Source organism: Natrix helvetica (assembly GCF_964273705.1).
Source record: "Natrix helvetica genome assembly, chromosome: 6".
NCBI classification, from domain to species: Eukaryota; Metazoa; Chordata; class Lepidosauria; order Squamata; family Natricidae; genus Natrix; species Natrix helvetica.
Window position 1 is genome coordinate 23,654,635 of NC_138553.1, and position 13,161 is coordinate 23,667,795.

Genomic DNA, 13,161 nt, shown 5'->3' on the forward strand with positions numbered 1-13,161 from the left:
ATCAAGTAACAAAGAAAGAATTAATAAGTGATCTGCAGACAGGATCTATAGATAACAAGCTAGTCTGTCACTATGGGCTCTTTTTTTTGCATGGAGAATTGCAGTTTCCCAGCTTCTTAATTTTCCTGTATTAGAAAAGAAACAAGTTGAGGATTGAGTGATAAAATTGGAGTTGCATCTCTCATGCAGGTAATGTCCAGATTTGCTAGATTCTTCTTTAGTGTGAGGATTAAAAACTGGGGTCTATGAGCTTCTAAAAAAAAGTATTAACCCTATTTTAGTTCTTACCCGATAGTGCTCACATATTTCCTATCCCCAAATTAGAAATTTCTCTGTTGAAATTCAGATGTCCTCCTTTGCTGAACAACTCCTTCCTTCATGGATATTTGGATATCATGTTTATTTCTTATCAATTGAAGTTTAGCTTCCAAAATTGGGTCATGTTTATTTATTTCAACTCAGTAATCCCACTTATAGGGTTATTCAAGGCAGTTTACAACATCTAGAACAAAATAAAATAAAATAAAACACAGCTTGAAATTAGTTAAGACCAAAAGAATATTTCTTTTTCTTTTTTGTTGTTGTTGTTGTTGTTTCAGTTTAGATTGCTTAATACTCATTGGATGCAATGTCTTAGCCTGCTGATGTGTATAACAGTTTGGCTGCTGTGGCTACCAAGAGTTTCTTAAAATGTATTTCAAGTAAATATTTCATTTATTTATTTGCTCCACATCGACCTTTTATTCTCTGAAGAAACCTCTCCTTCCATTCAAAATAAATTCTTGCATAAATATTTGTACTGGACCATGAAATATACAGAGAAAAAAAATCCTCAGTTGGCTAATATCTATATTTACATTGACCAGACATCCTTTATTATAAAGGACAGTCTTTTATTCCAAAAAGTTGTGCTTTAGATTTATTTATTCTTCAAAATCTCACTTTTATCCATTATTTTGGTCATTTAACTTTTACTATTATGGATATCACTTAATGGACTCTTAACGGACACTTAATGGGTTGATAACCATGAGAAAAATATAGAAATTGAATTGTGGATTTTTTTTAAAAAAATACATATACTGTTTAATTTTAGACATTTTTATTAGAATGTTTTCTTGGTTGTGCTTTTAACCTTTAAAAAAAATTATAAACACGTTTTATGCTTATGAACCTTTTCAGATCTGCTCCCTTTTCAAGCGTTTTCCCAAGAAAATATGGTCACTGTATCTGTATTACCTCCAACGAAAATGCTAGGAAAAATGAAGAATATTTCTCAGAATCCCAGAACTCATCATCAGGCGGGTTCAAATAGCAAAAGCTCCGGGTACCTTAGAAAGGACAGCATGGCCACCCTTCCCCAGACAAACCTTTCTTTCACCTGGCCAGACGGGAGAGGAGGAGATGCTCCTCACCATCCGAGACCACCAACACCACCTTAGCCAGCGCACTGCATCCGTCTGAGACTCGGGAGGCTTTAGGACCGCGAAGAAAGCGGCGAGGCGGCTTGGGGAAACAGTCGGACGCGACCATATATCTCCAGTAGGGTGAGTAGAATGGTATTCCGAGGCGACCTTCTCGGAGGTGATGCGGACCTTCCGCAGGTTACACAGTGGTCTCCCCCCCTCAATCTAAGTCGAGTGGTACTTACCCCAGGCTAGGACTAGCTCCCAGCCAAATGAAGCAGCGCTTGCGAGCTGCTGCTGTCCGAGGCATCCTCCAGAGCAGCAGCGGAAGGAGGAGGGGGGAGCTCTCGCCGCCGCCGCCAGCATCGCGCCAGCCCAGTTTCCCCGAAGAAGCCAGCCGGTTGCCCAGGCTGCCGCTCGCCCCTGCGGTCGTGCGCTCCGGCTCCTCCGTCACGCAACTCTTGGGCAAGAGCCTGCGGGGTGAGGGTCTCCCTCCTCCCCGCCACCTACCTACAGTATTCTCGCCGGGACAAAGCCATGAAGCAGGCGCTGCTGGAAGTAATGAGGATCAATCGGATTTGTCGGATGGTTTTGGTCACTTGCTTGGGATCCTTCGCCCTCGTCATCTTCTATTTCCAAAGTATGTTGCATCCAGGTAAGGACAGCTGCCTGCTTGGTCCTGTCCGGGGCTTCTCCGGGGACCCTGGAGTTGGACCCGAGGTGGAGATGATCAGGAGGGGAGGGGGTGCTGCCGGTGCCCTCCTCTTTCTCCTCACCGCGCTGGGGAGTTAAACTGGGGCTGGAGGCGGGGGGAGAAGGAACTTCAGTGGGTTGGTGCGGATGCGAGGGGCTGCCAGCCCCGGCGTCCTCGGCCCACGCAGGTGGAGGGCATCGGAAAAGGCTGTGTGAAACGGAGGCAGCGAGGTACGGGAGAGAGAGAAGCAAGGGAGAGAAGGAGGGAGAGGGAGGAGAGAGAATGAGAGAGGGAGGATGAAAGAGAGGACCAGAGAGAGAGAGAGAGAAAAAGCGAGGGAGGGAGAGAATGAGAGAGAGGGGGAGGAGCAGAGACAGGGGAGAGAATGAGAGAGGGAGAGAGAGGAGCAGAGAGAGAGGGACAGAAGGAGGGAGGGAGAGAGAGAGAGGAGCAGAGAGAGAGAGGGAGGGAGGGAGGGAGAGAAGGAGGGAGGGAGAGAAGCAGAGAGAGAGAGAAAGAAGGAGAGAGAGGGGGAGAGAGGAGCAGAGAGAGAGAGAGAATGAGAGAGAGAGAGGGAGGGAGAGGGGGAGAGAGAATGAGGGAGAAGGGGAAGGAGGGAGAGAAGGAGGGAGGGAGAGAGAGGAGCAGAGAGAGAGGAGCAGAGAGAGGGGGAGGGAGAGGGGGGAGAGAGAATGAGAGGGAGGGCAGGGAGGGAGAGAAGGAGGGAGGGAGAGAGAGAGGAGCAGAGAGAGGGGGAGGGAGGGGGAGAGAGAGAATGAGAGGGAGGGCAGGGAGGGAGAGAAGGAGGGAGGGAGAGAGAGAGGAGCAGAGAGAGGGGGGGAGGGAGGGAGAGGAGCAGAGAGAGAAAGATAAAGAAAGGAGAGAGTGGGGAGAGAGGAGCAGAGAGAGAGAATGAGAGAGAGAGGTAGGGAGATAGAGAGGAGCAAGAAAGAGGGAGGGAGAGAGGGGAGAGAGAATGAGAGAGAAGGGGAGGGAGGGAGAGAAGGAGGGAGGGAGAGAGGAGCAGAGAGAGAGGAAAGAGAGGAGCAGAGAGAGAGGGAGGGAGAAGGGGGGAGAGAGAATGAGAAGGGGGCAGGGAGGGAGAGAAGGAGGGAGGGAGAGAGGAGCAGAAAGAGAGAGGAGAGAGAGAGGAGCAGAGAGAGAGGGAGGAACAGGGGGGAGAGAATGAGAGGGGGCAGGGAGGGAGAGAGGAGCAGAGAGAGAGAGGAGAGAGAGAGAGGAGCAGAGAGAGAGGGAGGAACAGGGGGGAGAGAATGAGAGGGGGCAGGGAGGGAGAGAGGAGCAGAGAGAGAGAGGAGAGAGAGAGAGGAGCAGAGAGAGAGGGAGGAACAGGGGGGAGAGAATGAGAGGGGGGCAGGGAGGGAGAGAAGGAGGGGGGAGAGAGAGGAGCAGAGAGAGAGAGAAAGAGAGAAGGAGAGAGAGCAGGAGGAGGGAGAGGAGCAGAGAGGGAGGGAGGGAGAGAGACAGCGGGGAGAAAGCTGTGATCGGGGCGGTCTTGATCTCCTTGCGATCAAGTCCCGAGGGAGAAGGAGGGCGGCGGTAGCGGTGGCAGCTTCTGCTGGTGCAGAAGAAGAAGGCGAGTCTCAGGATGCTCTCTGCGGCGGCGGCGGCGGTTCTTCTTTGCCCTGCTAGCCATGTGCACGGAGGGGGGCATTCTCAGCTACGGCGGCAGCAACTGCGAGAGGATGGGGAAGGGGGACGGACGCGGAGGCTCCTCTTAAACTGCTTTGGATTTCTTTCCTGGGGTTGCGATCCTGCCGGGGAGCGAAAAGCCGGCAGGATCTCACCTTCTCGCCTGTTTTGGGTGGGAGGGTGGGAACAAACTGCCTCTCCCAGTGGCTGGGGTGTGTGTGTGTTAAATCGCGAGCGGGACATTGGAATAAAGCCCGATCGTCATCAGACTTGAAAGTAACTTCCCAACTAGTTTCGAGGAGGGGGGGGGGGTTGGATCTTAACGTTATTCTCACTCATCCCCGGGATTTTCTTTGTATTTCTGGTCCCGCGGCTCTTCTGTTTTTGTTTTCCTCGGATTTCTAATTTAGCCCTAGTTACTAAGTTCTCGTGGCTCGAATTTAGAGGATGGAGGGGGGGGGAAAGGTCTGGAGAAAAGTTGGCTTCGTGAAATCCAGCCTGTAATATGGAATTCCCCTCAAAAGTCCTAACAAGTTGAGATTACATCATATGTTCATTGTGCAGTTAAAAATTCCAACGCATTTGCATGATCTGTATGGGAGATGCCGAGCACATGTATTATCACATGGTAATTATTGACACAGTGATAACAAAAACATGTGGAACTCAGACTTGAGTTTTTGTGAGTTGCATAATTTTTTTTATAAAGAATCCACAGGAAACCACACTCAAATCATAGATCACAGCTGTTTGCATGGAATCAACAACAAAATCAGGAACAAACAGTTTCTCATTCTGCTGTGGTGCAAAATGTGGATCTAAATTATGGATTCACATAATTTCTACATGAGACCCAACGAAACTATTGTCTTCTCATATCGTATCATATCCAGCTATCCAGAGGGTACCTTAACTATTTGGAATCTGAGATGTGGTTCCTCAAATATTCTTATAATTTTACCTGGGGACCATGCCATAACCATAGTTTTAAGCATAACACATCCAATTATTTTTGGTGCCAGCATGGGGCAAAGTGTGGATTTCTTTAGATCTTACTGATTGGCACAGCAGTCAGTCTGCCATCACAATCATATATCCTAAGATATTTTGGCACTACTGTGGTGGAAAAACATGGAATTGAGCCAATGAGCCTCACTACAGTTCACAATTTCTGGTGACATTTACAGAAAGCCATACCATAATTTTCTGCAGGGAATTGAGCCATAATTATTGTGATGAATTCTGATATTGACATGTCCCAAAGTTGCTTTTTCAAAAGGCAACTAGGCTTCCTTTGTTTTTCTTTGAAGACACTTCGCTTCTCATCCAAGAAGTTTCTTCAGTTCTGGCTGAACTGGTGGAGAATGGAAATATTTATATTCCTTGCAGTCATCTGGACATTAGCACTCTTTCTGAGATTCATTGAGGCCCCTTGGAGGTTTATTTGTGCACCGAGGGTCACCTCAATAGTGCAAATGGGCGTGGAACCTTTTTGGAACTGCTGAAAGGGCTGTCCCTTCATAAACCTTCAAGTGGCCTCAACGACTCCCAGAAAGTGCCAATGACCAAATATCTGCAAAGAATCTAAATCCTGGTATTCTCCACCATTCAGTCAGAACCAATGAAGCTTCTTGGATGAGAAGCAAAACATCTTCAAGGAAAAACAAAGAAGTTCCAGTTGTCTTTTGAAAAAAAAAACCACTTTTGGGAAAACCATTGCCTGTGAATCTCCATAGATATCTGACATTGATGGTTTCAAAATGTGGCTCTGAAGCCTGGATGCTCTACATTTTTACATGATACCTGCCTGAAATACCACGAAGCTATAAATCCCATTTCTTTCTCAAAGACAAAAAGAACAAAATCACAACTCTTAATTATTTTTTATTCTAGTGGGATGCAAAACAGAATAGGTTTCTTTTTAAATTTGAGCTGATCTGATTATTTTTGGACCTCATGGGAAGAAGATTTTGAAGTGCATATTCTTAAGAATTATCATAATTTTATATGAAAAAGTTAAATCAGAGCTAACTCACAGATCTGAGGCATAAATCCTTATGAATCATAGAAACCGTGCCTCTCCCAAATACTTTCAAAAGACGCAAATTCATACACTGTACTGGGGAGTTCAATGAATCATTCATTGTGCTACCACTCCACAACCAACCTAAATCTCAGATATATAACTTTACATAAGCTGATTGATTTTTTATGCACATCTATTGTCACAGATGAAATCAATAAACAATAGTTCACTCTCCAAATTTTGATAGTTGTATGCATCCACATTTCAAAATCTAAACGTGTTTGCCAGAGAAATTAAAAAAGAGCCATTGTCAAATCTAGAATCAGTGCATAAATAAAAAAAAAATGGATCCTATGTTCCATGGCACCACGCTGGTTGACACACAGGGCATCGCATGACACTCTTTGGATATGTGCAGAGGATTATTTCAATGTGACAATCAAAAAGAGGAACATAAAAATAGATGTTGATATAGAAAAACCATTCATTGAATGATTTACGAAGCCAACATGGCAGATATGCTGAAAATGAGGAAAGATACATGTGCATTCATGTGATAGGTTATCATAGATCCCTTCAATACTATTTGAAAACAGATATTGCTTTTTCAATCATGCATGAGATTTAAAATGTACTGTAGATCCATACATAGATGTACAGTAAATGGGTGGGTGGGTGGATGGATGCATGACTATCAGCATTACAACATGAGATGCAACTATCACATATTGATTCTTGAGCATCCAATGCTTAACATCTCAACTTGCCTTTGGCCATAATCTGTAGTGTTCCAAGGACATGATCCTCTCCATCACTTGATCCATTGCCTTCCTCTTCGAATTCTCTCAATTTTGCCAAGCACAGTCATTTTTCTTGACTATCATTTGCTTAAATCAGGTGTCCAAAATACATGCATTTATGCTTGCTCACCATCACCTCAAGGAAATAGCCAGTCTTTATCTGTCCAAGTTTGTTGGCTCATCTTGCAATCCCTGATACTACAGTATTACTAACCATATCCAAATGCCTAATTTGAAACCATTTATCTTGTTTCTTCTTTTCTCAGTACCTATTTTTCTGAGCTGTATATATCAGCTTAGAAAAAAAATGTGGTTTTCATACAGACTCTTATTTTTTTCTCATGGGTTTCATATTCTCTTTCACATATTATAACTGGAATGTTCTGAATCTCTTCCTTATGTTGATCTTAGATTCTGACTCGAGGTTCAATTCAAGTCAAGACTTGCTGGATCAACTCTTTCTTTAATTTTCTAAACTTGATTCATATATATCACCTCAATAATCCATGAACTGCTCTGCAATTTACACTTGGATTAGCTGGATGAGTGAATTACATGTACTTGGCATACTATTGGAAGTGCCCATATATTTAGAGTCTGGTTTATGTTCTTGAAGCAACTACATTGATGCAAAATTTAAACTGAGATGAGTTAGGACCTGTCTTCTTCTCCCTTTATTCTCCCACCTTGTCCTAATTTAAAACCTATATCCATGGATCACTCAATGAATCTGAGGAAGTGAGGTGTACTTCACAAAATAGTATGCTTTTTAATCAGGGGTGAAATTCAGCAGGATTCTGGAGAACCGGTAGCGGAAATTTTGAGTAGTTCGGAGAACCAGCAAATACCAGCTCTGTCTGGCCAGAGTGGGGAGGAAATGGAGATTTTGCAATATCCCTCACCCAGGAGTGGGGAGGGAATGGAGATTTTGCAGTATCCTTCCCCTGGAGGGGGAGGGAATGGGGATTTTGCATTATCCTTCTCCTGCCATGCCCGCCAAGCCACGCCCATAGAACCGGTAGAAAAAAAATTGAATTTCACTACTGCTTTTAATAAAAGCTTACCAAAATGTTCTACCAGACTCCTCCTGATTTTTGGCTACCTTAGATCAAAACAGGTCTCTCCCATTTGTATACCACTGAATCTGCAGCAACTGGCAGTAGTTGTCAAAGTGCATAGCTCATCATGTTAACTCATATTTACTGGTTAATTTCACTTGGGGTAAACAAACACTCAAGTTTGTTTACTTCTTAAATGCTCAATTTCCTACATTTCATTTCAAGTCTTCTTGCTTTACATTGTATTCTTGCTTTAGCTATTGTGATTGTTAGTAACCGTGTCATCAAACTTCACTTCCTTGCTTCTTTGGTTTGGCCATGTCATCACTTCTTCATGAGACTGTGACATACTTTCTCCCAGTAATTAGAGTGACGCCTAAAAGAATCCTAACATTGGGACTTCATCTACAGTAAGTGTTACCTGTTTAACACTTCAAGAAGGTGTAGTACAGGGCAGTGGTAGGATTCAAATTTTTTTACTACCAGTTCTGTGGGCGTGGCTTTGTGGGCATGGCAGGGGAAGGATACTGCAAAGTCTCCATTCCCTACCCATTCTCAAAATTTCTGCTACCGGTTCTCCAGAACCTGTCAGAATTGGTTGAATACCACCTCTGGTACAAGGATGTCAAACTGGCGGCAAGCGGGCTGGATACATCATGCACAGGTCACGCCCACCCCCACCCCAGCTCCGCGAATGGGGAAAATGTCACAAAATGTCATGTGACAGCAACGTGATGTGGCGAGTTTGACACCCGTGGTGTAGTATAATGAAAAACAAACAACTAAGGACTAACAGAAGTAATAAGTCGTTATGTTAATGACTGCACTGTGTATTTCTTATCTGGTGTATTGAATCAGCATGCTGGTATCCAAAAGACGCTACCTCATCGCCCAAAGATCCTACCCATCACATAGGTTCTTCCATTCAGATTTTATAACCCATTTATGTACTCAAAATTTTCTCCACTTTTTGACTTGCTATTTTGAGACAACTCTGAATCCACTTCTCTTACAGTACATTTGTCATATTGCAAGCCCAAGTAACAGCTCTGTGATTACGTTGACTAATCAAATGGGGGAGATTTCTTCAGCAGTCTCTCTCTTTCTCATTAGCGAAAGATTAGGCAGTTGGGTGCCATGGTCGATGTCCTACAATGTTTAAATGATGGATTACCTAGAAGAATTCTGTCTTTGCTTTCTGCTTGGTATAAATTGGGAGCTTAGGGGAATAGTTTTTGTTTCAAGCAGCTTGTGCCTAAGCAATTCCGTCATCTAATATTCTAAAAAGACCAACACATTTCTTTTTCCTAGTTGGGCTGGGTACACATGGCAGACAGAACCACAGTTTGCTGTTGCTGACTATTTATCTACCTCTAATTCTGGATTATTTTTCTTTAAATTAAAACCAGAGTGAGAGCCAAAAGAGAGATAATGTTAAATATAGAGTAGCAGTATCCACTTCCTTACATGAACATTTCATTTGGCAAAAAGAAAGAAAGAAAGAAAGAAAATCACTGCAATCAAAACAGGCAGTGAAATGTATTCTTTTCTTCCTCCTACAGAGTCTGAATGAAAACGTTTATGATTAAAATTACTCCAGAAGGAGGGCTTCCCATTGCAACAATGCAAGCTTTCTCTTTAGGAGAAGCAAATTATGGTTCTGGGCTTAGATAGTTGCAAACATATTATAACCATGAAAGAGATCAACAGCCAGTCTTTAGGTACTATACCACTGAAAGTATAGTAGTGACTTCTCCACTCTGGGAATCTTAAGCCCTAAAAAAGATGTGATGAAGCACTTGAACTGTTGGTTTGAATGAGAATATTGGTCAATCTGTTATAGGAAATCTCTAAGCAAAAGTTTATACTTAAAGGCCAATTAAATGAAAAAAGATTCTGGGAAGAAAATGGATTAGAAAGCAATCTACATTCTCTAATTCTCACCCTAGTATCTAGTCCCGGCATATCTGTGAACTAGATAGTCCTCAATTCACAACAATCCATTTAGTGACTGTTCAAAGTTACAAAGGCACTGAAAACAGTGACATGATTGTTTTTCACACTTACCCATGGTCACATGATCAAAACTTGGATGCTTGGCAACTGACTCGTATTTATGACCGTTGCAGCGTCCTGTGTGGGGTCCCCTGTTCACCTTTTGCAACCTTCTGACAAGCAAAGTCAGTGGGGGAAGCCAGATTCACTTAACAACCAGGTTAATAACTTAACAGCTGCAGAGATTGGCAAGAAAGGTCGTAAAATGGGGCAAAATTCACCTAACAAATGTCTCACTTAGCAACATCCATTTCAGATAATGGAGCTGCAGTTGCACTATGTGACATGCCTTTGACAGTCATACAAATTGTCATTGGAGGACCATGAGGAAAAAAAAATCTAAAGTCTCTATACAATTGTTACCTATTTGTATAAGAGTACATTTTCAAACATAGTAAACTCTTATTTTTTAACGCTCCTATTTCTACAGACATCGACCTGATTCACACAATATGCTAAACAATGTTTTGTTTAAAAATAGTTTATTAAATAAACTCAGCTGTGTTTATGTAGCACACTAAAACCATTAATTATAATTTATCACTATACTGGCCAGTTTATGCAGTGTGCTAAAATGAAGTGGTTTATTTGGTTTTGGCTTAGTTTTTTATTTGGTTTTGGCTTAGTTTATTGTGTGAGCCCAACGACTGCGTTTAATCTGAGCCATGTAACAGCAGATACTAAAAGTTAAGGACTGTTACTAATTCCAAGGCTCTTGCAGTCATTCCCATCAGTTAGAAGACAGTGATGTGCTACTTGTGATGGAGAATATTTTTCTATGACCATTATTAAAAAAGGTTTCATAGGGAATCCCAGAGAAATATCCAAATATTGTGGAATATGAAATATTTAGTGCTTTGTCTGAGGCCGGAAAATGTTTTGGAGTAATCTTAATTCCTTTCTACTTCTGCAACTAAAAATGTTACAGTGTTCATAAAAACAAAGCCAACCAACCAACCAACCAGTTCTTGGAAATATTATAGATTTGTGTATTAGTACATACATGATGAAACCAATATGCTAGGTTGTCACTTGTGGCTATTTTCACAAGACCTGCAGATCACAGTTAACTCAGTTTTCTTTTCTTTTTAAAGTTTTTTAATTTTTTTTATAAATATATCAAATCAATGTGTGAACAGTGTGGCACCTAGGTGTCATACATTCTAATACAGATAAAACTAATAAAGGTATAATAATTGTTACATTCAGTCAACTTATGTATTTCTAATAATAATACATGTTTATATTAGATTGCAATCTACCATTGTACCACATTTTCTCTTATTATTACTTCCATTTTATTATATAAAAATATATACACTAATATTCCCCCTTCTTTTATTTCTATCACTTATTCTAGCTTTTAATCATGTCACCCTTTATTAAAAGACTTTTCCTTTCTTTCCTATCTAACCTGTAATCATGTCACCTACCTAAAGAAAAGAAGTGATAAGCAAAGAGAGAGAGGGAAAAGGAGAAGCAAATCATAACAGCAACAAAAGAGAGAATTCATCTATCCATCATCTCTTGCCCGCTCCAATACTTTTAATTGCTATGCTTTAAGAAAAAGAGAGAAAAGGGGAAAAGCAAGTCAAAACAATGATAAAAAAATAATAATCACAAGACCTGCAGATTACAATTAACTACATTTTCTAAAGGCATGTGCCACATGGAAGAGAGTAGAATGGACTTATACAATATGCTAAGCTAAAACTTAGACTTGTAAACAAAACAAGCCTTGAGTATAAGAATGTGAAAACTCCTACAGGGTACCAAAGTGACACCGAGAATACACTTGCTATTATCTAATAGCCATCCATATTTTTTGCAGCCTAGATCCAGAGGTTCTGCATTATTGGGAACACAACCATTCTGTTTTACTGTGGCATCAAGTTATTTTCCTGTCTACAAGTAATGACTGAATTAAATAACATTATATTTTCTAGCCAGCTTTGATAATTCTTCGCTAAACATACAGAAGTGAACAAGAACCGTATGCCTTTATCTCAGTCAGCGTAGTCTGACCTTGTAAAAGAAGGCAGTTTAGCCTGAGGGTGGCAGCCAATTTCCCCAGAGTTTAAAGAGAGAAAGAAGCAAAGAGCTTTGGCTGAAGCAGCTGCTGTGAGAATCAATTGCAATCAAATAATACAGGTCTGACTTAGTGAATTGAACCTTTGCCCAACATTTAAAAGGAACATGGAAATGCATCTCCATGACTGGAGTCAGCTTCTGAATTAAAGCAAATTGCATCTAATGGGAAGAGGCTCTTGGCTAAAAGCAGTTGTTTGAAAATAGCAGGCCTATGGAAGATAATCATGTGAGCTTTCTTTCACTTCCTTCTGTTTTGCCACAAAATTAGATTAAAAGGTGGGCTGGATGTAGAATGATATGTCTTGTCTCACCTCCCTCTCCCCAAAAGAACCTCCTGTCCTAAATAGTTGCGGTGGCCTACCACATTTTGGGTACTGGTTCTTAATGAATGAATCACACAGCCTTTGCAATGAGTTGAGTACACCTCCGATGCTTCCAGGAGGAAAATGATTTTCTGCAAATAGAGCAAGTTCTGTGTTCTGTCCTTGTGGAGAAAACTGTTTTTTTTAAAAATATCCTTTGCTGGATAGACTGCCCACAAACATTTCATTAGTTGGTAAATATATCCCTAAGAAAACTATAAAATGCAAATTATTGAAAAATAGAGAGATCTACGCACACACATAGCTAGGGAAAATCTAGTTTTGAGGTGGATGACATGCTTTTCTTTAAAATAGAAAGATACCTTCTAACCGAAGGGCTTAAACTCTGACTTAAAAAAGAATAATCAGGAGGAATAAAGGTTTTGAATTATGATTGGTAGTGTGTATCTGGAGGGCAGATGGTTAAAACTTTCATTGTTACGAATTTGTCTTTGTGTTTAGGAGTTGCGTTTCTGCAGGTATGTATTTCACCTCTTTTTTCATCTTCTTTCACAACTATATTTGTTCTCTACCTGAGGAAAGTTAGTAGTAAGCTGTATAGGTGGCTGCTCTAATGAAGACAGCATGATTCCTGAGGCCCTGTACTTTCAACCACAAATTTCAATCATAAATTATAGCTAATTCTGCTATCTTCAAATGTGTCAGAATAATAAAAAAAATCAATGGATCCTGTTCTCTGATATATGCCTTATTAGCTGATACCCTGGCATTGCCTGGGTACTTATTTATAGGGGGAAAATGTCCTGACGAAGTGTAATTTCTAATGTTGGATTTCCCCCCCTTACCAGAGCCCCTTGTGGAGTACTGTGAAGCCGTTACCATCGCAACTCCACTGCGCTGTACAGTAGAAGCCATTTAAAGGCACAACAGGCTGCAACTTAACAAAACACATATCCGAGGGGTGTTAGGGGTGTCTTACTCCCCACAGTATTTGTCTCCAGAGAGTAAGTCATCTGTGTACCAAGTTTGGTTGAAATTGCTCAAGGTGTTCCAGA

The 13,161-nt window shown here is 41.6% G+C and overlaps 1 protein-coding gene across 2 annotated transcripts in view; it reads left to right on the top strand.

Moving 5' to 3' along the window:
- Positions 1-1,228: 1,228 nt before the first annotated feature.
- Positions 1,229-13,161, top strand: part of CHST11 (carbohydrate sulfotransferase 11) — a 230,682-nt gene continuing 218,749 nt past the window's right edge. Inside the window, exon 1 of one of the 2 annotated variants that reach the window (XM_081957642.1) lies at positions 1,229-2,061. In XM_081957642.1, coding sequence (XP_081813768.1) covers positions 1,944-2,061 — 118 coding nt within the window. In that variant the 5' untranslated portion in view covers positions 1,229-1,943. The remainder of the gene's footprint in view (positions 2,062-13,161) is intronic. The other variant, XM_081957643.1, reaches the window with a different exon arrangement.